The following is a 25,805-nucleotide window of genomic DNA, read 5'->3' as shown; positions in this document are numbered from 1 at the left end:
CCATGTGTTTGTGAGGATGTTGGTGCACACATGCCAACTGTGCTGCTAGGCCAACAGAAGTACAGCACATGTAAGGAGGTACAGAGACTTTGCAGTACTAAATGGCTCTGTTACTGGCTTATGCATTTACTATATGATTTACCATTATTTTAGAGTACAATCCTTCTATATACAAAAAGTTTACTGTAGAAAGGTGTTTATGCCTCACATGCATGTCTTGTGTTTACTCAATCTCTTGATTGCAAAAAGTGGCCACCTCAAGTGGCTGACCTGACATGGAGGGCTGTGTAAGCACACTCAACAACGTTCACACAGGAGGAAACTGCCTACCCATGCAATTCTTAGAACTTACCCATGTCATAGGGGACACGAGGCTGTATATACTTATTATAACTGTGTAGCCATTGCCATTATTAATACATCTCATAATATGAATACATCACTTAACTCCACTAAGTGCTTATCACCTCATCTTGAAAAAATGAGGATGCTAAATCTTAAAATATCCAAAGTCATCAATGTTACTAAATTTTATCATTTCAATGCACACAAGAAAATTCTATTCTTCCTACACTATCCAATTTGCTCAGAGAAACTGCAAGACACTGGTGATTGCTGGCCAGCAACAACCTTCTACCCAAATCCTCACCACTGTAAAATCATTTTTAGAAATTATTCCAGCTTTTACTGTAAGGATGGCATTTGGCACAAATAAACTATTGCATTATTCAAACGTGTAATGAAGTATCAACTCTCAAACACATGAGACTCCCTGAAATTTGGTTTATATTATATAATTCCTCAAATCTTTCACTAGTCTCCTATCAAGCTTCGCAGCTTTTAGAAATAACCATAATAGGTCATTAAACTTCCATTAGAAGCAATTACTTCAAAAAGAGCAAAGGTTTCCCTTTTCTTTAAGCCACTTCAACACATAAGGATCTTCCTCAATGACAGGATATGTAATGAAACGATCTAAGATCTGCCTCGAGAATTACTGCAAACAACACTCAGTCACCATGATCATTAATTCGGGTTATTCATTACCTATCAAAACCTCACTATCAAAGCAGAGATTAGGCAAAAACTACCAGAGTTACCAAAATGTTTAATTATTATTGAAATCCAAGAATGATCTTCCTCAAACCTTCCCACATTTTACAAGTGCTCACCAACATCTCAGATCTGTAACGTATAGACTAAAAATCACGGCTGTCCTAATTCTGGATTGAATAAAGATTTCAGAACGTTTCCTTTGACTAGATAATGTCGCCCCAGGAGCCATTAGTCCTGCTCTGAAGACATGGTCCCTTTCATGTAGCCCCAATTTGAATCTAAGTCATTTGGAAATACTAGTACAATTTTACTGGCAGAGAACGTCCTTTAATATGGATGCTGGCTGTGTGCCCCAGGAATGAAGACAAATGAACTGACCCTGCACTGCAGAAACACACGAGGTGATGAGTATTCAACTTCCTGCCGCTTGAGTTGAGACAAACAGGAGCTTTAGTTAGGATGTTCTTTCACCATTTTCAAAAACTACTTCAGCACTGAACTTTGGCAAGAGCCTAGGGAGGTGGGTAAATGTTATTACAGTTTTTGATTGTTTATAGAAAATGAAATTACTGAAAATTTAGTATTTTAATATAATACTCAAGCTCTGTAGAGCAGATTCATGAACATTAACTCATTAGCGCTATAAAATCTTTCTGCAGTCATGGGATACATATTATCCCCACTGTTCAGATCAGAGGAGGGGAACCTTTATTCTGCCAAGGGCCATTTGGATATTTATAACATCATGAGCAGACAACACAAAATTAGCAACTTGAAAATTAGCCTATGATAGATTTACTTAATTTCTAGTCCCACCTGCAGTTGCCTTGGCAGGAACAGACCAAATGATTTCACAGTCCTTATGTGGTCTGCAGTCAGGACATTCCCCATCCCTCGTCTATGAAAAACTGAGGGTGGATACATGACTTGTGTATGACGTAAAACCTAGCACCAAGTCAGATCATTAATCCAGGCCTTCTGATTCTATATTCAGCATTTTCCCCATTATATTTTATCTTCACTGTATTCTAAATTATTACTATGGAGAATATATTATGTGTTTTATAGTTTTATAAGGTTTATAAATCATTTACTATAAGATGTTTTCTATTTGTTATTAATAATTAAACTCAAAGGTCCATATTCAGTACCACCTTTTGTCTAAACCCTTCCCTGACATTCTCAAGTCAGAATCTACTATCCCTTCTTCTATATTCCAACAACTTTTAGTGTTATTATTCTGCATTTGTGACATTCCATTTTAGAGATGGCAGTGCTAGAATATTTGATCCCATATTTAGATAAGTTATCTACCTAAATTTTAGTGTATATTCTACTACATGGTATGTTTTCATCTAACAGCTTTGTAAAATACTATTAATTGAGATTGCCTATTATCTATGAGAGTACCAGAAATTAAGCAACAAGCTGGTAGAGGGCATGTAAACAGTTACAACCTTGCACAAGGAAAATTTGGCAATAGATAGCAGAAGTCTTTAAATGTTCTTTTGGGTCCAGTTATTCTATTCTAAAAGCATTCTGAAAAAAGCATGATGTACTCAGTGATTTACAAGTATTTTCATCACAGAATTATTTATCATGAGAATAATAACCTAGTTATCTAACCATAGTGGACTGATTGAATAAATTATAATGCAGACATTCAACAAAATTATATTTACAAAAAAAAATCACAATATAAGAAATGTTGAATTATATGGGAAAGCATTTGTGGTATATAAATTGTAAAAGGAAGGTTAAAAAGTTACAAAAGACCTGAGGGATGTGCACCCCCCATTTGTACTGAGTTGGCTTATATACATCTTGTTCTTGAAAAATTGTAAACCCAGAGAAAATTCAGCCTCATATACCTTTCAAACCAAAAATGCTTCCTTTACTTCTACCACTTCAAACTCATGACAAGTTAACACTGAAAAAAGTAAAAGTCCTCATTTTATAATATTTATGAACCAAGTATCCAGAGCTTTTTCAAAAATGGTCATAATTAACACTAGACCTACATCAAGAACACTAAGTCCAGATACTTGGATGTGAAATTGGACTCAAAACCAATGGCATCAAACAGCATAATTCTTAAAAATACTGTTAAGTGCATTTAAAAGTCTGTTTCTTTCCATTCTCTTCTAAGCAAATCTGTTTTTCCTCCTGCATCAGTCACAGTAACAATGACTGCTTTGCTTTGTTTAGTCTCTGGTAATGAAAGTAGACTTCATTTTAATATGATGGTTTGTGTAAGTCAGCAAATCAGCACTTTCTACCTTCATTGTGAGGTAACTAGATTTATTTTAGGTGCTCTCAAGGAGCCTAATCAATAATCTAGCAAGCCACCATAACTTCATGAATACTCATCCCACAGGAATTCCTACCACAGCCCACTGCTCCAGGGAAGCTTTCTTCTTGCACAATCTTGAGCAGAATCTCAAAGAGAAAATAAAGGCCCTGGGAAGACTTCAAAGATTTGCTTTTTCCTTCTTTGTGAAAGCATCTGCACAGAGGGATGGCCCAAACTGCATCTTAGACCCAGTGAGTCAAAGTCTGTGGGGCACGAATCCTTAGTTGAAAGTCCCTGGGCCACAGCAGAGTGAACTTCGTTGTCATGAAGAGTTGCTTCAGGTTTGGAGGGAGTGTAAACAATGACACCACCACACCCCCAAGAAAATTTACCTGTACTACACACATCACATGATCCACACACAGCTGGTGAGTGAGGATACCTATGATAATAATGAGAATGAGAGACAAACTAATTCTACCCCATTTTCTGAGAAGGGAGCTGAGACTAGATATGTTAACGAACTTGCCAAGATAATATAACTAGTAAGTGGCAAAGTCAAGTATTTGAAACCTTGGTCTTATAGTTAAAATTCTTTATAAATACCTGCAATTATTATTTTTCAATTAAAAATAAGTGAAACCATAAAAGTTTCAAAGAAGATAAATACACTTAAAAATTCTTCCAAACCACTTATGGGACTCCATATTTTACCTGAAAATACAACAGTGTATATTATGTCCATGCTGCTTGCATCTGTTTAGCATACAAGAGTCTTTCATTACATTTTTTTTATGTGAACTGAAAAAAAAAAAGAAAAGAAAGGGCCCAATCCAGGTTAGGCAGTTAGACCAGCAGTTAAACACCCATCACCCACATCTGAGTGCCCAGGTTGAATTTCTGGCTCCAACTCCTGATTCCAGCTTCCCAAAGATGTAGATCTAGGAGGCAACAGTGGTGACTGCCACCAACATGGGAGACCCGGAATGCAATCTCACCTTCTGGATTTGGCCCAATCTGATCCAACATGGGCATCTGGGGACTGAACCAGCAGCTACAAGCTTTCTCTCTTTCCTCTCAAATATACAGGCCCTGTCTAGAAAATCATTTGCCTCTTTCAATCTTTTTAAGGTGCTTTTATACCCTTTTAAATTTAATGTTAAAAACCACACTTGGGTATGGAGAATTAGGCTTAGTGAATAGATAATTCAACACTTGTGGCACTGAGACTCAAAGTAAACTAAATTATGAATCAAAAACCAGAACAAACTATATTAATTTGCATTAAAATGAACCAATCCATCCTTTTGACAAAGATAAAAAATGAATCCATTAGGAAAGCACCCAATGTACAAGTTTAAACTCGAACAAAATCTTAGTTCTCTTTTTGTTATGAACTATCTAAGTTTATATAAGGAGGACAGATTTCATATTTTATATATATAATTTTTTAAAGATTTATTTTATTTATTTGAAAGACAGAGTTACAGAGAGAAGTAGAGACAGAGAGGTCTTCCATCCGCTGGTTCACTGCCCAGTTGGCCAAAATAGCTGGAGCTGAGCTGATCCAAAGTCAGAAGCCAAGAGCTTCTTCCAGGTCTCCCACATGGGTGCAGGGGCCCAAGGACTTGGGCCATCTTGTACTGCTTTCCTAGGCCATAGCAGAGAGCTAGATCGGAAGAGGAGCAGCCGGGACTAGAACCGGTGCCCATATGGGATGCTGGCGCTTCGGGCCAGGGCTTTAACCCACTACACCACAGAACCAGTTGCTCATATATAATATAATTTTAAGCCCATAATGATACTTCCTACCCTCTCTTCCTTCCTTTTTTTTTCTCTCAATTTTCATGATAACGTACTTTCAATTTACTTTATGGTTACAGGCTTAATTATTCACTTTATAAAGAATTCCATATGGGTACCAGTTTGAGCCCCGGCTGCTCTACTTCCAGTCAAGCTCCCTGCTAATGCCCCTGAAAAGCAGTGGAAGATGACCCAAGCCCTTGGGCCCCCGCACCCACTTGAAAGACCTGGATTAAGCTCCCCACTTGGGCGTGGTACAATCCTGATGACTGCAGCCATTTGGGGAGCGAACCAGCAGATGGAAGGTTTCTCTCTCTCTTTCTATGTGTCTCTGCCCCTCATTCTCTCTAACTCTTTCAAATAAATGAATGAATAAATAAATAAATAAATCCTTTTTTTTTCTTAAAAAAAAAAGAATTCAAACAACAGAAAGTAGAAAGACTACTGTTCTATAGGAATATAGACAAGGGCTATATACAAATCAAATTTCAGGATGTCAATCTCACGCATATATATTTTTTGTACTCTATAAATTAGCTACAAAATCAAACATATAAATCAAAAAACAATAAATGTTGGCAAGGATGAGGGAAAAAAGTCCCCTAATACAATATTGGTGGGAATATAAACTAGTACAACCATTATGGAAGACAGTATGGAGATTCTTCAGAAATCTGAAACTAGAACTACCATATGACCCAGCCACCACACTCTTGGAAATTCACCCAAATATAATGGGAAATTCGCTTATGAAAGAGTTATCTGTACCCCCATGTTTATTGCAACTTGATTCACAATAGCTAAGAAATGGAAGCAACCCAGATGTCTATCAACTGATGACTAGATTTAAAAAATGTGCTAAATATGAACTATGGAATACTGCTCAGCCATAAAACAGAATGAAATCCTGTCTTTTGCAACAAAATGGATGCAACTGGAAATCATTATGCTAAGTGAAATAAACCAGTTTCAAAAAGACAAATACCATATGTTTTCTCTGATATGTGGCAGTTAACAGAGAATAAAAAAAAGTACAGAAATGAAACAGACATCATGTGATATGATTGTTGTTCTTAGCCCTTGTTTGTATTCCTATGGAACTGTGGTATTCCTATTTTTCTTATTGATTTTTATGGTTAGTAGTGAATTAAACCTGTGATTATAGAGTGGATTGAAATTATGTCTTTGAAAAATTAAAGAAAAAAAAAAGGAAAGAAAGGAGGGAGGGGAGTTAAAATTTATTGTCTTTATAGTAACAACAATTTTTAAAAACTTTACAATGCAAAAAAATTAAAATAACATTCAAAATGATTCCAAAAACAAAGGAGAATGAAAACATATGATATTTGTCTTTTTGGATCTGGCTTATTTCACTAAGCATAATGGTCTCCAGTTGCATCCATTTTGTTGCAAAGATTATATAGCCAGAAGTTGAACATCAAAATAGTTATAAAAAGAGCACGTTTCATTGTCTTTAAACTTCTAGTAGGAAAAAAAAAAAAAAAAATATATATATATATATATATATATATATATATATATATATGGAACTGGCACTGTGGCATTGTGGGTAAAGCCACCGCCTGCATATGAGCGCTGGTTCGAGTCCCAGCTGCTCCACTTCCAATCTAGCTCTCTGCTGTGGCCTGCGAAAGCATTAGAGGACTGCCCAAGTCCTTGGGCCCCTGTACCCATGTGGGAGATCCGGAAGAAGCTCCTGGCTCCTGGCTTCAGATCAGCACAGCTGCAACCATTGCAGCCAACTGGGGAGTGAACCATCGGATGAAAAACCTCTCTCTCTCTCTCTCTGCCTCTCCTCTCTCTGTGTAACTCTGACTTTCAAAAATAAATAAATAAATAAATCTTAAAAAAAAATAGATGCCCATCAAGAGTGTCACTCCCCAGTTGGCCGCAATGGTTGCAGCTGTGCTGGTCTGAAGCCAGGAGCCAGGAGCTTCTTCCGGATCTCCCACGTGGGTACAGGGGCCCAAGGACTTGGGCAGTCCTCTAATGCTTTCGCAGGCCACAGCAAAATAAAATAAAAGGTGTTGTACAATGTGAATTAATGCTATAACTAGTACTCAAACAGTACTTTACACTTTGTGTTTCTGTGTGGGTGCAAACTGTTGAAATCTTTACTTAATATATACTAAATTGATCTTCTGTATATAAAGAGAATTGAAGATGAATCTTGATGTGAATGGAATGGGAGAGGGAGCAGGAGATGGGAGGGTTGCGGGTGGGAGGGAAGTTATGGGGGTGGGGGGAAGCCACTGTAATCCAAAAGCTGTACTTTGGAAATTTATATTTATTAAATAAAAGTTTAAAAAAAATGCACATGGAAATAACAGAATGAAGCAACATCAACTATCAAGGTAATGTGGTATCTCTTCCCTTGCCTTGTATATTACGCAGCTCATTTTAGCCCAATATAATTCCTACAACTATCTAAGTTGAATGCAGAGAGACAATGGATCTATAATCAGAAAACAGGTTTAGTATAAGTTTAGTATAAGTTTTAGTTTAGTATAAGTTTTAGCAAGTTTCTTAATCTACTGGTTTACAAAAACTATTTTTCCAGTTGATTAACAGGAAAAATAACTTCTTTCCTACCTCTTAAGTCTAAATAATAATATAATCACATTAATACTATACTTACTAATGATGTGATATATAAGAAAACACACTGTAAACTAAAACACCAAAAATGTAAGATCTTATCAGTCGTAACAAGATATTTTCTGATAATGAAAGCTTATAGTTTTTATTGCTGTAGTCAATGATTTTTCTCTGAATTCTCTTAAAACAAAAGCAAATAATTATCTATTGTAAAAACAGATTAACACCTTGTTCCATCTGATATTTTTCCAAAATCTTTTTTTAAACTTTATCAAGCCATACTTTCAGATTACTTGATTATTTATTAAGCATTAAAAGGAATTATCTGCTTTCAGGAGTGAGTTTTGTTATAAATTGATCTTTGAGTTCTATAGAACTGAACAAACTAGAGAAAGAAAAATGAAATAAACCCTTGGATGCACTTAGTACCCTTTCCAATTCCAGTTATTTGGACTCATCACTTTGCCCAGAAATGAATGAACTTTGTGAAACTGAGAAAATTCTCCATATTCTTCTATCTCTATTGTAGGAACTCTATTAACTGCTTATTTTAGAGAGTTAAAAATAAACTATCAAATATACCAAGAGATACTGGCCATGCTTACAATCAAGAGTAGGAGAAAGCAGATAATATATGTACGTTTAGAATCTAGCAATGCACAAAGTCTGGGAGACAGCATTTAAATTTAATAATCTTTCTGTTTAGGAAAACACAAATCAGTTTTTTCATCACAATAATTAATACTATAAAATTAAAGAATATCTCTTATCTATATCCATATTAGCATTCCAACTCTTTCAGAAGGGTTTCCTGTGTGTTCTTGATTCAAACTCATATCAGACTTTTAGACTTGTGCAAATAACAGTATCTCAGCTGTTAAAGAACTATTTAGAAAGCAATCTTATAGATGGGGTTAATTATTTCTTAATTATGTATCAAAGTATTAAAGCAGATCTAATATATTGTATTAGCTAAGTCATTCATAGCATGAGTTTTTTTGACTAACAAAATCTTAATTAGATAATTGTTAAAAAATAATTTTGTTATGCACATTCACTTGGGGAGCTATGACAAAAAAATGCTGCTACTTTGGGAAGCCACAGAAAATTATCTGACAGTGACAGATTTCTCATACTGACTCCATTTCACTTTTATCTATAATTACAGAAGCAATCAGCTCTGGTGTCCCTACAGCTCTGATAAAACACACTTAAGTCATCAATGGAATGGGCTATATGAGGGCAAATCCTTCTATTTATGCCATTTTTCTCCAGTAAATCTCACCTTTAACAAATTTTCTGAACTAACCAGTCCAAGAGTTTGTCATGAAACCAAGAAATGAGAATCCTTCATGTGATCAAGTAGGAATTCTACTTCCAGGTTATAGGGTCATGCCTGACCTTTTCTGTGGTTCAACAAGTATGTGTATGATCTGGTTATTGAAGACTATGAGAGCTGACAGTAAAATATGTATATTCCAACACTGAGACATGACAAAGTAAAGATCCATCACCCTAGAACACTTAAGTATTTAATTATTCAAGGACCCACCAAAAAAGAAAAAAAGGTGAGGGAATGTGTTTGGCTATAAAAAAATAATTGAACTACTAGAAAGCATGTTTCTATTCACTGTCTTCTTATAAAAACACATATCCAAACTTAACTACCACTAAAGAAGCTTTAGCTACATATGTAAAACTTCATGTTTTACATGTGTACTGACTTCATTTGAAAATCTATTGAGACTGATGTAGATACCCTTTGGCACTACAAGTTTCCAAAAGGTTTTGCACATGCAAACACGCACACACACACATTCTTTTCTATGCATGTGCATACATCACCAGTCAACCCTGACTTCATACATGGAATTTTCTGGTCTCTCAGTTTTTCACAAAGTAGTCAGAGGCAGCTGCTCTGATATTTTACAAAACTCAATTTTTAAGTGTGACTTTGAGATCAGCACCTTCCCGAAAGCAGAAGGTCACTAAAATGCTAAACCAAGACTACCCAGAGTTTTATGGTACGGAAAAGATGGTAGTCACCAAAATGGGGTGTATGTATACCACATAGAGAGAAAAAGAAAAGCAATTTAAGGTACTAGAAGACATAAAAAAGAACAAAACTTGCACTCTACTAACATTTAATACATGATGTTACCCCATTTTAACATGAATATATACCAATACATAGCTAGCTGTATATTTAAAATATTTTTCCTGGTAGCATTACATGATCAAAAGGTTTGGAGACAATTAAGATCCATGAAGTAACATAATTTACATTTATATGTAGGCAAATTGAAGTTCTATTAGTCAAATTAGAATTTTTTAAATGCTTAAGTCATGAAGTATTCCATGTACAACACTGATTGTATGAAAATTATTCTCATTTTTCTATAATGTTTCATACCCAAACCTATTTTACAAGAAACTGCATTTACCATGTCCTCAATTATTAAATATTTTATGAAAATTGGCAGAGAAAAAAAATGAGGAATTATGCAATTACTTTCTGATTCAACATAAATTCAATTACTTTTTAATCCAAAGACATTAAGATATAAAACACCCCAAAATAATCAAATAATGAAAACAAATTAAATTCAATATGACTTTTCAAAATCATTTAACTCAGTTTTTCTTTTCTTGTGCCCTATTAAAAGAAAAAAATATTGTATAGTCATAATATTTTAATCAAAACCAAATAAAAAAATTCACATCTAGAGTTGGGTGATTTTAGGTCATTAGGGCAAATTCAATGCTGCTAATTATATCGCCAAGTAAGTAGCCCTTTATTTCAGTTTTCTGCCCAAAAATTTTATTGGATATATAACCAGGAAGAAATATTTTAAAGTCAAAATATAAAAGGAAATGCACAAATAGGGTAAATGAGGGGAAAATAAATTTTAAACTCTGAGAGTTGTGAGTTGCTGAAATATCTCGTCATTCCTACCCCTTTTTGAAACATCCAAGAGAGGCCACAAATAAGAATAATCTAAATCAATTTCCAATGGTATAGTATAAACCACTTTCTGACAAACAAGAGAAGTATGCAGACAGCCAAAAAAGATCAAGTGCAAATGAGGAAAAATTCTGATTCAAATACTTAAATTTCATATAATACATAAAAAGGAGATCATAAACACAACTTTAAATGAGTACAAAAATATTAACAGATGCTAGATTTCAAAAATGCCTATATGAACTTAAAATACTCAAGTTTCCTTATTATTAACATTTTTCCTCATTCATTTCAGTCTGTAAAAAATATATACAATAGACTGTCTTTGTATTTTATATTTTCTATGCCATACATAGCATTTCCTTTCTAAAAAACTAAATTTAGAGCATTTAAGAAGGTATGGAGAAGATAAAATCATGACAGCATTTACAGTTTAGGGAGAAAAGAATATATAGTACCCTAAAGCAAATAAATACCAAATTTATTTAAACATTTAAGAAACACGCAGACTGTTGATAATTAAAATGCAATTATTTTCAGTTGGTATAGATATTTATGTCAATACTTGAAAGGGCAACCATAAATTAATATGTAATTCCACAACTAAAACTTTAACTTATGTGAGTTAACATAGTTCAACAGCTAAGATCAGTCTTCAAAATGTAGTCAGGTGAATAAAATATATCTGTTACTAGCTCATTTGTTTTATGTTAATTGCACCACTTTCTCATCCAGATTCCCAGTTCTGTAGCCAAAATTTCATATATCACTGCCTTATATTGACACCTGCTGGAAACTTCTGGAATTGTAAATGTATCATTTAATTATCAGGGCAGTTGTTAATTTTACATATATGAGAAAAACATGTAGAAGATAACATGTCCACAGTAAGTAATATAAATTCTGCCAGCCCCACACACAAAAAAACATTTACTCTAAACATTTACATTTTAATAGCATTTTTGGTAAATTATATATCTCAAGAACTCTTCCCAAAGAGTTCTTTTGTTGGGAATTAATTTACCCAATGACTTCAGTAACTTAACTTTTGCTTAATTCAGGGCATAATTACAAAAATAATTAGCAACTTTCTCCAGTAAGTGACTTTTGCTGCAGATGTCAGACTAATTTAATATCTTGGTCACATGACTCCAAAAAAATCTTATTTTATGAAAGTATGCATATATAGATCAGAAAAATAACCTAGACATTTTTGAAACATGTTCTACATAGTCACTCTGTTAGTAAAAAAAATAAATAAATAAATAAATAGCATATACTCATGAATGAGCTTTTCTCATCCACTATCAAAACCTGCCTTTTCATGAAAACCATAAATTTTGGACCAGAATAAATTTATTCTTTGGGAGAGAAGAAAACATGACATACTGAAATAATTAGGTTTACAACTGAGTTATTTAACTTGCATTAAGTTTTGCTTAGTCTCTGATACAAATGGGAAGACTTCTAAGTATTTCTGTAAAGAATACTCCACTACCTTAATCTATCTTAAATTTTTTTCTTAAAGTTTCCAAACACAACTACATCTAATGGCCAAACTGTAAGTAACATTAAAACATGATAGAGCTAAAAAAAATACTGGTTTTTCTCCCTTATCTTCTGCCATGTAAACATAGCCTCCATGACTAAACATCCCATTTTTTAATATCACTGGAAAAATAACATGGTCTTAGAGGCAGTTTTTCCAATCATTACAAATAAGTTTTGGCAGCTAAGAGACCAGTAAGATACGTTCTCGGGACTGGAACTAAGAATATGACAGAAAGAAAGGAAGAACATGTATGCGATGGTGAACAAACTGCTACAACATTCCTGTTAAAATTCCCTCTTCTATATGGAGTCATTTAGTTGTTTACAAAAGTAATGTGTTTGTATGAGCATCACTTGAATAAAATAAAACTACGATAAAAATATAATAGCTAACTTTAAAAACAACACAGCCGCTGATTCAATGGTTTATGTTTAGGAATACGTAGTATTAAAAATTTGCAACTGTCAAACAGGTTGCCTGTAGAAACTACTTAATCCACCTGTCCAAATACAATTAACTTCCTCAAACTCAACTACAATACCTGGAGATTAGAAAACACAGGGGATGTTTTGTCTTGAGTTTAAGTCTGATAGTTTTTCAAATGTCTGTGCTTTAAATTTTTCATTAAAAAACAATTACCCATAAAAAGACGGACAATTTTTAAGTGAGCTACTGAAAGATTACTTTAAGCTCTGCTTTTAATTCCATCAAAATTCATGTAAAATTAATGTGCATTCAATATTAAGACACCATAAAGTACCACAAAGGTAACAGGTCTTAATGAATGTAGTTTTGCCATGTTTTCTCCTAACAGTTCGATTCACTAGCCCATCTCAGAAGACAAGGCTGTGTCAAATGCAAAACAAAGTATGTGCTGAAACAGTACTTCTTTCAGATTCTCAGCAAAATTTAATTAGACAGTTCCCTTTAGCAGCTCTTAGGATAGATTACTAAGGAAGTGAATCTTTCCTTGACAAGAACCTGGCAGATGTGTTTTCAGACCCCAAGAAAGAGTAGAAATTGTCAAACACCCGAGATCCTCATTTTCAATCACTCAGTTACCTTACAGAGCTTCTGATACCGAGGAGAAGAAACTGCCATCCTTTGTAAACGATGTAACAAAACCACAACTTTCTGCAGAGACGTTCTCACCACAGCCATCATTTTAAGTTTACCACACTTCTGGAGACACCTCAGAATTTGCATTATAAATGAAGAGCAACGATCATTTCCTCCCGGTCACTGGACAATGATTTGCCAGTTCTCTGAGCATGCTCGTTCCAGGAATGCATTTGAAAGATACAGGGGCTCAGGTTCAAGGGAAAAAGGAGGCTGCTATTCCTTCAACTTCTTCTCAATTTCAAAAACCCAGACAAACGCCACTCAGAAAAGCCCCCCCAGCAGATGCTCACGGCCAGCACTAGCTCAGCCCAGCATGGCCAGAAATGAAGCAAGCTGTCGAGCAGCCAAGCGCTGCCTGCTGCGGGAGAGGCACGCTCGGCAGCTAAAGAGGATATTAAGTGAAACATTAAAGCCGCAGATACAAAGCAGACATCCCCTGGGAACAGAGGTTCAACACATCGCCACGACGGTGCGTGTCCGGGAGCTGGTTTCTATTAAGAGACAGAGTGGCATTTACCACCCTCTCACTCTGAAGAGGGATGCATTCACTGCCCAAAGAAACGCAGCCCGATGTGCCCGGTGGCATGGGTGAAGAGTGCTCCCTCTTATGCATCTCCAGAAGAGCAGAGGGGTACCAGATTCTTATGATAGCAGCCCATACATTAAGTGCCAAGAAACCACCTCCAGACAGATCTCAGCAGAACCTCATTGAAAATACAAGAACAAAATAAAATATACTTGCAGTGGGTGTGTGGCTTGACCTAAGATACCCTAAATGCAGAGCCATCCAATGGGCTCTCCTGTGTCTGCCTCGGAGGAAAGTCATTATTAATCAAATAGGCTGGGAGTCATCTAATGAAACAGCAAAGTTAATAGCAATAAGTCTGTAATGGACTACTTACTAAACATCCCAAATCACCACATTTCTCTTAGACAGCATCTTCATGATCTCATTTGATTTGCCATAACGCTGCTTTAATTTTATGAACAGGAAATACAGGACCATAATTACATCATATGAAGAGCAAGTACAGAATTTTTGGTTTTTATGGGTATGTATACATTCTTGAGACACATTTGCTACTGCAGCTTGAATATTATTACAAATATCAATTGGGGGACAAAGTGATGTTAGGAGGTGAAGAGCACAACCTAGAATGATTAAATGACAGGGCGAAAGGACACAGCCCAAAATAGAACCCAGATGTCTCTCATTATCAGTGTCCTGCTCAAACTAATAACCTGGCTAAGGCTGCAGTTTCACCTCTCCCTGATGTTGTCTTGATTCTTTAAGAGAAATGTAGTGATGCCAAGTGTTTGTTTCTGTTCTTTTCCTTCTTTGCCTCTTAGTCCTTCATGTTAGCATGTATAAAAGTCCTATATTGAGACTCAGAGAATTCTTTATCAAGAAGTGTTTATGTACTTCTGCTTGTGTATTTTATTTTCTATGCAAGTCTACACTGAAAAATCTATACTGCCTCCCTCTGGTGAAGCTCCAAATATCAACAGATCTGTGTACAGCTGAATGCAGAGGCCACAGTTAGTTAATACAGTTTAAAATATAAATAAAGCAAATAGATACAAACAAATCAGTGATTGCTTAGGAGACTGGGCAGCTAAAGGATGAAGGGTGCCTGTCTGAAGTGATGAAAGGTTCCAACTTGCTTGTGGTGGTCACTGCACAACTGAATACATTAAAACCAATGGAACTGTAAAATGCACGTGGTGGACTGTATAGTATGTGAGCTACATGCCAAAAAAGTCATTGTCAACATAGGAAGCTACAGGTCGTGTATCCATTTCTGAACATGCTTCATACCAGAAGCATTTTAAATTTTGGGTGGGGAGAGATTTTTCAATATAATATTTGCACATACATAATGAGATATCTTGGGGAAGGGACCCAAGTCATAACATGAAATTGACTTATGCTTCCTACACCTCATACACACAGCCTGTATACAGTAGTTTTGTTTATGTTGCACCTGAAACATAGTGTGGAATTTTCCATGTTCAGCACCTTGTCAATGCTCAAAAATTTTGGATTTGGAAACATTTCCGATTGCATATTTCTGGATTAGGAATGTTCAACTTGTATAATTCCTGTGTCGAAAATAGGAGGTGAAGTTCCCATGAGATAGAGATTAAACCCCTCCTCAGCTACAACCAAACACAGAGCTGTGCATGGAGCACGGTACAGGAAGACCTGAAATAATCTACAAAGTCTGCATTTATAGACCCAAAGAATGGAAATCAGACTAAAAGTGAACACAGGAAATAGAAATATAATAATCCTAAAACATAAATTGTGAGAAAGCAGAACCAGCCACCTATTATCATACCATACCCACTCCCCCCCAAAAAATCCACAGGGTCTTGGGATCATACCCAGGAAAGAATCAGAATATCTCAACTGATACTGCTTAAATGTAAACTTTAAATTGAAAATTGTATTTAAAACAATAAAATCCTAGAATATGGACATGAAAATTTAAAATTAAAAAGCTTGCTGGGGAGACAAAAGTAAACACAAGAAAAAAATATTCTGCATCTTTGACCAAATTTTCTCCTCTGATACAGATTCACAGTGACAACTGGGTACCCAATATTTCCACTTAGGTGTTACTCAAAGGTTTCCTTTCAATATAGTCAAAATAAATTTACCATACCCTCACATGCCTGCTATAATTTACACCCCTGTCCTGACAATTTCTGTCCTTACCTGCTTCAAATCCATCCCTCAGAATGCCATCAGCTAGATTCCTTTAAAGCAAAAATCCCACCACATCATTCTATTGCTTGGAATCCTTTATCATTTCTCCCCACTGCCATCAGGTTAACACACAAAATACTCAGCATGTCATCCAAGACCCTCTATAACCTGCACAGCTCTGCTTTCACGGGCTTCTCTCTCCCGCAGGATCATCTCTGCTGAGGAATAAAACTTAAGAGCCTTGCAGTAAGAGTAATGGAACTTCAATACATAGATACAAACAGTCACCACGCGTAACGGAAATGGCATGTATCATAGTATACTCCGGAAATAAATCTTCATTGTCCATTGTCCTCCCAAACTATCCTTTACCAAAATGTATCCAAGATTCACATTCAGCTGAATACAAGAATAAACGTCTTCATCTCCGTGAAATACTCCCACGGCTCTGCCTCTGTTGTCACAAGATATGAAGCAGGTATGAATAGTGGGTGTGTCATCTGAGCAGCTACACATACACCACTTGTGCAGGGTGCACAAACATGCCTAGGTCCTTATCCTACCCTCCAAAGGGCACACAGATCTCCCACCCGTACCACACCGCTAGACAATTTATTTGACAATTTCAGATGCTTCTGTACATTCGTGTTCTTCAATAAACACATTTTCATCACCAAACAAGTTTCCTTTTTAAGTATCTGTTCATTCATACCAACTGAGAGCATTTAATACATCAGCCCACCAGAAAATTAAAATTCTCCCATTTCAGATATACTCACAAAAGATACTAAATCTCTAACAATAATCTACTCACAATCTTTCAAAAATAAAGCAATAGGTTATGTTTTAAATAAAATAGAAAGAATGTTTTAAAATTAAGAACAAGTCAAGGGGGGGCCAGCAATGTGGTGCAGCGGGTTAACACCTGGCCTGAAGTGCCAGCATCCCATATGGCACTGGATCAAGACCCGGCTGCTCTACTTTCAATCCAGCGCTCTGCTATGGCCTGGGAAAGCAGAAGATGGCCCAAGGCCTTAGGCCCCTACATCCATGTGGGAGACCCAGAAGAAACTCCTGGCTCCTGGCTCCTGGCTTCAGAAGGGTGCAACTCTGGCCATTGTGGCCAACTGGGGAGTGAATCACCAAACGGAAGGCGCCTCTCTCTCTCTCTGCCTTTCCTCTCTCTGTGTAACTCTTTCAAATAAATCTTAAAAAAAAAAAAAAAAAAAAAAGAACAAATCAAGGAGAAAGGGAGTTGCACAGATCTTTGATGTAACAGGTAAGATGCTGCTTGGGACACCTACGACCCATATCGGAGTGCAGGGTTAGAATCCTTGCTCCATTCTCCATTGCAGCTGGTTGCAAAAGTGCACCCTGGATAACTCATGCCCTTGGGTCCCTGCCACGTTATGTGGGAGACCAACTTGAGTTCCAGGCTCCTGGCTTCAGTCTGGCCCAGCATTTGGGGAGAACCAGTAGATGGGAGATTTAGATTTCTGTGTCTTTCTTTCTGTCCCTTCTGTCACTTTCTGTTCCTCTCCCCCTACTTCAAATAAGTCAGACTTTTTTTAAAAAATGAACAAGGGAGTGAAAATCATGTAAATTACCATAATATGAAGCATCCTAAATGTAAATGATGTACAATTTATTATTAGCTAAAAAAGAGAAATTTAGTAGGCTCTTAGTTAACACCCTCTTTAATGTTTTCAATGAGCCAAAATAGACTATTTTAGCAACACTAAATTATTTGAGAAGCAGAGATTACACATGTTATAATGCATTTTGGGATTTCAGTAAACAGTCTTTCTTCCCTGATGCTGTCTGCCATCCATAATCCCATGCTTTGTTATTTTCATTTAGAAAGATTTGAAACATTTCTATTTACATTAACCTCTTGCACAGTTTGAATATTCATTAAATATTGAGCAGCGCTTGGCTCCAGTAAGACTATGTCCTGAGAAAAAGGGTGTCACAAAACTTCACCACACTTTCCAACAAGCCTGGATTTGCTGGAGGTCATTACAAGATTCATTTCAAGCCTCCTCTGCTCACTATCTATAATCTGTTACCTACTCAAGTGCACAGTCTAGATGTTGCTGAACTTAACACTTGTAATACAAAAATTACATATCAATGAGTATTTATAGGTCAGGCCTAAAGTTGTGCAAATCATAAAAACTCACATTCTGTCTAGCACCCACTCACATCAATAGCCCTCTGTAACCCCCGAAATGCAAGATGACTGATAAATATTTTATCAATTAACATTTATGTTGACCTCATAATACTCCAGAGGAAGAGACAGAAGAATACATTTACTTTTCAACTGCTTGGTCATACTCATTGCCAAGTCTCAAATATATTGTACAATAAATAGAAAGTAAGAAGTAATGGAAGAAAACAGGGATTTTCATTAAACTTAAAAACTCAATGATAAAATACCATAAAAGCCTTTATGCATAGAACAAGTTATAAATAATCCTACTCCAAAAGGTCTATTTTAGTTATTTTGTAAACTTTCAAGAAAATAATTTCAAACTTAGAGAAAAATTGTAAGAACCAGAGTAATTAAAAGTAAACTTTTATAGATTTTTATCAGATCCACCTATTTGTCAACATTTTACAAAACAATCTTTTTGATGTTTTAAGGAAAAAGACTTGCTAAGAATAGACTGAAAAAATTGAGTTCACAGTAGTGAATTCAGGGTCTCAGGATAGCAGTCAAAGTTTACTTCGGAGTTTCACACAGAGCACAGGGGAGGCAATAATATGGAATAACATAATCACTAGCCTTGGAAAATCATGTGATCAATTGGGATAGAAGATTTACATCAAATAACAATGGAATGGGTGTTCCCAAGCATCTCGTAAACTGACTGTCAAAATGAAGCGAGAATGACATGGAATCAAGAAGTAACAAGATGTAAAAACCATGGTAGATATGGAGACTTCTCCATCAAAATACAAAGTTTGAACTAAGTTCTAAGTGAAAGGCCTACATGAGTGTGAAAAATAGGTCAATCAGAAAAATTAGGAGGGTCAAGAGCACTGAAGCTATAGTACTTAGCAGCAGAAAAAATATTCAGATTTACTTCCTAAGATTCCATTTTTTAATGGAAAGATTTTATATTTCCACATTTCATATAGAAGAAAAATCTGAACTTCAGACTGCATATGCAATCACAGTTATAATGCCAAAAACATAAAAAGTAACACCTTCAAGCCTAATATTTCAGGTTGCATACTAAATCACAAAGCTTTTGCTTCTTTGGTATTAAGTATTTATAATAAATGGGGAAAGAAACAACTTCATATTAAGGGAAAATGCCCTTATAATTTAGGATTCAATAAAGCTAACTATGAAGGCCTTAAAATGTAGAAGCCAGACGAGCTATGAGCTTCTATTCTAAACAAACAGTTATTACTTCCATAAAATGAGATGGGATTATTTTATTTTAATATTCAGTAAAAGCATATCACAGATCTTATTTCCTGAAACCAACTATTCATAAAGGAGAATTGCTTTCCTAACAGAATAAGGTGACAACTTCACCTTCAGGTAGTAACCAGAGTGCCTGTCCACACACAGAGAAGAGCACAGCACAGAGAAACCCTGGGTGCGTCTCTCAGGCCCTTACCTGCATCTGCTGTTTGAGCTCTGTGGCCAGGATACTGTCCTGAAGAGCATCCTCTCGCTGAGAGGCATCCGCAAGCACATTCACCGTGGCTTCTGCCTCTTGGATCCACTTCAAGAAGTTCTCCAAGTCTCGGCGAGAGGCCTGCACTGTCCTCAGCTCAGCCTCCAAGGCGCTCTGTCTGTCAGCAACACTGAAAGCGACAACATGACAAGCGTGGCTCTATTACTTGGAGTGTGACACTGCACATCATGCAAATCCTGAATAAAAAATTAACAGACAGCCTCAAAGGAACTTTTATTTATTTAAGTCAGCACATGGAACTGGTATATCTTTATTTGTGTGCCTTGAATGTGTCGTAATGAAGAAGCCATGTGAACTGTGAGAAGAGAGAAACACACACACAGAAATATCAACAACATAACATCAATATCATAAAATAATTATGACTGCATATTATGTTTTCTAATTGTATTGTTATTCCCCTGTATGTTCTATGTTAACATCTTAGCATTATGCCTGATACTCAAAAGAACATCAAAAAGAACTCAAAAGGACATCACATTAATCAGTGACTAAAAGAATCCTAAGAAAAATTAAAATCTGAAGAAATATTTAAGAGAAAAGGAAAATTAATTAAAAGGCCAACTTTTCATACTTTTAAGTAATTGGTTTTTTAATCTGACAATCAAGCTTTTAAAACTGCATCATTAAATCTGTATCACCAATGGAACACAGAACTACAATGAATTGCAGGAATTAAAAGATACATACACCTGTAAGCTTCAACTTTAAAATGCTAGCTACCTCAGAACTCCATCACAAAAAAAAAAAAAAAAAAAAACCTCAATTTGAAAAACAGATTCTGGGGCCACCACTGTGTAGCAGGTAAAGCCACCACCTGCCATGCTGGCATCACATATGGGAGCCAATTCGAGACCCAGCTGCTCCACTTCTGATCCAGCTCCCTGCTAATACACCTGAGAAGCAGTGGAGGATGGCCCAAGTACTGTTGAGAAACTAGAGTAACTGAGATTCTCATACATTACAAGTAACAGTGTAAAACAGTACAGATGTTTTGAAAAGCAGATAGTAGTTTGTTAGAAACATAACTGTGCATATGATATCATTCAGCAATCCCAACCCTAGCTATTTACCCAGGACAGATGAAAACATATATCCACACAAAATTTGTATACAAATGTTTATGGAGGCTACATTTGTAATGGTCAAGCAGTGGAAGCATTACAAATATCAGCCAGTTTGTCCATAAAGTAAGATACATGCCTACAACATAATACTACTCAGTAATAAAAATAAACAAACTATTGATATCTGCAACAATTTGGGTGGATCATCCAATGCCTTCTGCTAAGTGAAAAGCTCCAGAAACTGAGGACCACATACTATGATCCAATTATAGACATTCTGGAATGTCATCAAAGTCACACCACTATTCACTTGCTAAAAACATCCCAGCAATGTTTCACTACTACAGAAGAAATTCAAATGCCCTCACCAAGAATTGAATGCCTTCCATTACCCATCATCATTTTACTCTTCCAAATTTATCCCTGATTTTTTATCCCTGAGATTTTTTTTTCTCCAGTACCCTATTCAGGTCAAACTTGCTGTGCTCCTTTTCCCTTTACAATATTCTTAATTCTATGGCCAGGTAAAAATTTTACATCCAATGCAAAATGTCGTCCAATTTCCACATTTAAAAAAAAACAAAAAACCTGCCAAGCCTGTAAGTTTTAAGGACCAACTCTTCCAGGACATTCTATCCAAATTAGGTTTCTGTGCTCTGAGTTCATTAAAGGTCAGTACTCCTCATTATACAGAAATTAATCACATGTATTCTGAAAAAGCCCTGGGATTATGATCTCAATTTACTCTTTACTTTTAATTTAAACATATCATATTAATTTCTTCTCTGTCAACCTATTCTAAAAAGTCACTGTGGACAAAATTATTTCTTATAATTCCATAAACCTCAGTGTTCTTTTTACTGTTATAATAGATACTTATATTATAATGACATCCATCTATAATATGCCTTTAAAATTAGCTCCCATACCAGCGGGAGAGGGGAGGGTTGCGGGCGGGAGGGTAGTTACGGGAGGGGGGTAGCCATTGTGACCCATAAGCTGTACTTTGGAAATTTATATTCATTAAATAAAAGTTTAATAAAAAAAAAAATTAGCTCCCATACCCCATTTTTAAGAAGCTCCTGGGAAATATCCTCCAAAAAATTCAGTTGGTGAACCAAGCAGATGGAAGATGCACTATGTGAGAAGCATGAAAAAAGGAGATCCACTACAGGAACAAGCCGAGGGGTCCCACGCCATTGGGGAGAGATCACAGGAAAGAGGGAGCTAAACCAAAGTGGAGCAGATAAATATAAACACAGAATGCTCTATATATCCTTGTTTTAAGTTGACAAAGCTGACAAAGGATACACTCAGACAAAATGAGTAAATAACCCAAAAGATGAAAACACGCAAAAGACCCATTAGATCCTAGAACTAAAGATTACAAACTAGGAGAAAAGCAAAGAAAATACCTAGTAGGATGGCTATAAAGCAGCCCAGATAGCATGTCTCCAGAAGAGATGTCTCCAAGAAAAAAATATTAGAAGTGATTGATTAATGTGATTGACTTTGTGGAAAATTACACTGCCAGGCCCTCAGAAAATGTGGGAAGAATTAGCAATCAATTCAAGGAAAACGAGGTATATGAAAACAAGGCAATTATTAATTTCTGGTGAAACAGAGGAAATGAGATTATTAGAACATGCTGTAGTGTTTGGCTATTAATAACGTTGGACAGGTATAATGATGTTCACATTGACTCTCTTAAAGCTTGGAGAACAATAGCATTAGAACACTATTTCCTATATATTTATCAAAATAGGATATCAGTAGACAATACATAATATGGATGAATTGAAAGATAACAGCATGTTAATTTTATTTAGAATGTATAAATGTACAAATGAGAAAAGAGAAATTTAAAATGTCATAGGAAGAGAGACTGCAAATAGAACAACTATATTCTGTTATAAAGGTTTCAGTGCCTTTTAATTTTTTTTTTAAATCTCATGCATATATTTCTTTAGTTTTTAGAATTCAGAACTTTCCCACCAAAATTTGAGTGGTTCTTGGGAGTGGTATTATGTCCTCCCACAAACATTATCTGCATTTAAAAAAAAGATTTATTTATTTGAAAGGCAGAGTTACAGAGAAAGAGAGAGACAGAGACAGAGAGAGTTCTTCCCCATCAGCTGGTTCACTCCCCAAATGACTGCAAATAAAACAAGGAGCCAGGAATTTCATCCAGGTTTCCTACATGGGTAGCAGGGGTCCAAGCACTTGGGCCATCTTCCTCTGCCTTCTCAGCTGAATTAGCAGGGAGCTGGATCAGAAGTGCAGCAGCCTGGATTTCAACTGGCACCCATATGAGATGTTGGCATTGCAGGCAGCTGCTTAATACCAAAACACTTTCCCCAATAGTTTCAATTTTTAAAATATCAACAGAAAAAAAAATTAAGAGTAACTAAATGAAGACTGTGCCAAGAATGTATCAGAAAATAAAGAATTAAAGGACTACATACAAGCATTCACTTTACCACAAACTCAATTATCATATTAAGAACACCTAACACAAAATGTAGAAAGTATAAAGTTTAATAAAGTCAAACACTTTCATTTTCCATAATCAGAATCCTTTACTATATAAGAAGATTTCTATGGGGGCTGGCACAGTGGCGTAGCAGGTTAAGTGGTCATCTGCAGCACCAGTACCCCCCAGTATAGGCACTGGTTTGAGTCTCAGCTGCTCCACTTCAAATCTAGCTCCCTGATAATGTGCCTGGGAAAGCAGTGTAAGCTGGCCCAAGGGCTTGAGCCCCTACAACCATGTGGGAGAGTCTGAGAAAGCACCTGGCTCCTGGCTTTGGCCTGGCCCAGCCCCAACTGTTGCGGCCATTTGGGGGCATGAGCTGGCAGATGGAAGATATTTCTCTCTCTCTCTCTCTCTCTCTCTCTCTCTCTCTCTCTGCCACTGCCTCTCCTTCTCTGTAACTCTTTCAAATAAATAAATCTTTTTTTAAAAAAAGAAAATTCATATGTTATAATAGGTAATGTGGCAACAAGTAATGTGAAAACAGGTCATTACAAATTTCAGTCATCAAACCTGGAGAAAGTTCATACTAGAGAAAAGGATGCAAATGTCTAAGAACCCTAATGCCAGAGGATTCCCTATACATGAGAGATATATAGTATAAAGGGCCACACCAGCATGCTTCAGAGGAAAAGTGAAATAAAATAATTGTAAACACTTGACCTCGGACATATTCCACTGGGCAGAGAAACAACAGCCACTTCGGGAGCAATGGAACATTCTGAACCCAAGAAGCAGGATGCTTATTATCAAATCATCTACTGGTTATCAGGCAGAAAAGAGATACTGCTTTGAAAATGCTCACTTTGTAGAAAACTGGAAAAAAGATAACTTGTACTTGTTTCAGTAAGAGATATCTACTTACTCAGCTGTAGAAGCAAAAAAAAAAAAAAAAAAAAACCACACAGGTTTCAGAACAAGACAGACAAGGCTTCACCTACCCATGAAAGCTTGACCAAGCTCCTCATCTCCTCAAGCCCCATTTCCACCATCCCTAAATCCTGCTCAGCACACAGGGTTTTCCACGACCTCACTCTTGCTCATCCCTCAAGAATCATCTCATGGAACAGGCATTGTGCTGCAGCAGCTTAAGCAGCTGCTTGAGACGCTCACATCCCACATCAGAGTGTGTGGCACTGAGTCCCACATCCACTTGGAACCCAACTTCCTGACAATGTAAATCATGGAAGGCACTATCTCATGGCTCAAGTACCTGGGTCCCTGACACCCACGTGGGAGACCCAGATGGAGTTCTTGACTCCTAGCTTTGGTTTGGCCAAGCCTTGGCTGTTGTGGACATTTGGAGAGGGAAGCAGTAGATGGAAGATCATTCTCTTTCTCTCTCTCTCTCCCCACCACCCCTCTCTCTCTGCCTTTAAATAAAGAAGAGAATCATCTCATCATTCCTAGCCTCATGAGTTATTTTTCTACAAAAATAGCCAATTATTAATCCTCCAAGAGGTCACTGTCTGACACTCCAGAGTTTATGTGTTACTTCTTTCCCTGTAAATATCTTTCCTCTTCTCACTCTTTATTCCAGCCTCCACCAATAGTCCCCTTTAGTCCGGGTAACTTCCATGGACACCTCTTAACTGGGTGTAAACCCCTTCTGAAACTAAGATTCCTTTTCCAAAGCATCCCATGATTTCCCCTACCAGAGCCACTAATGTGCTATTTCTGCTGCAATACTTAGTATCTTAAAGCAACATCAGTTTATTATCTTACATTCTGTAGGGAGTGTCTAGGTCTCCACTAGACTAAACGGCAGTAGTCACGGGGTTGTATGCCTTTATGGAGGCTCTGGTGGTGAATCCTTGCCTTTCATAGCTTCTAGAGGTTGTCATATTCCCTAGCTCATGGCCACTGCTCTACCTTCAAAGCCAGCAACAGCAGGTGAAGCCCTCACATCAAATCTCTCTGACCCACTCCCCTGCCTCCTCTTCTTTTAAGAACTCATGGGATGAGACAGTGCCTACCCCAGGATAATCTCCTCATCTCATTGTCTCTCATCAATGCTGCAAGCAACTGCTTTCTTATCTGTATGAAAGTTCTGAACCATCAATGCACTTGGCTGCCAGGACTGTCACAGAGTAGCAGTGTACCAAATATTTACTGAATAAATTAATCTAACGATGGTAATAGGCATCTCCCCTGTAGGAATATTTTAAGGGACAAATGAGGTATTCACACATAAATACATCAAGATATAATGAATAATAGACAATACTTTCTCTAACCTTTTATATGAATTTGTGAGGTACTGGGAAATTAGTTTTTCTTGTTTCATGCCAATATGCAATTTAATAATAAATGTTTGGGAAAATTTTTTAAATGAACATACATCTTGTGTCAAAATGAACATA

General features: G+C 36.5%; 1 protein-coding gene across 5 annotated transcripts in view; it reads right to left on the bottom strand.

Moving 5' to 3' along the window:
• UTRN (utrophin) overlaps nt 1-25,805 on the bottom strand; it is a 591,543-nt gene that overhangs the window by 257,631 nt on the left and 308,107 nt on the right. For all 5 annotated transcript variants that reach the window (XM_062186881.1, XM_062186876.1, XM_062186879.1 and 2 more), the window contains exon 51: nt 19,762-19,951. In XM_062186881.1, the coding sequence (XP_062042865.1) occupies nt 19,762-19,951 (190 nt within the window). The remainder of the gene's footprint in view (nt 1-19,761; nt 19,952-25,805) is intronic.

The sequence above is a fragment of the Lepus europaeus genome, chromosome 3, assembly GCF_033115175.1.
Source record: "Lepus europaeus isolate LE1 chromosome 3, mLepTim1.pri, whole genome shotgun sequence".
Classification (NCBI taxonomy): domain Eukaryota; kingdom Metazoa; phylum Chordata; class Mammalia; order Lagomorpha; family Leporidae; genus Lepus; species Lepus europaeus.
The sequence above is the reverse complement of the archived record's forward strand: the minus strand, read 5'-3'. Positions and strand labels throughout refer to the sequence as shown.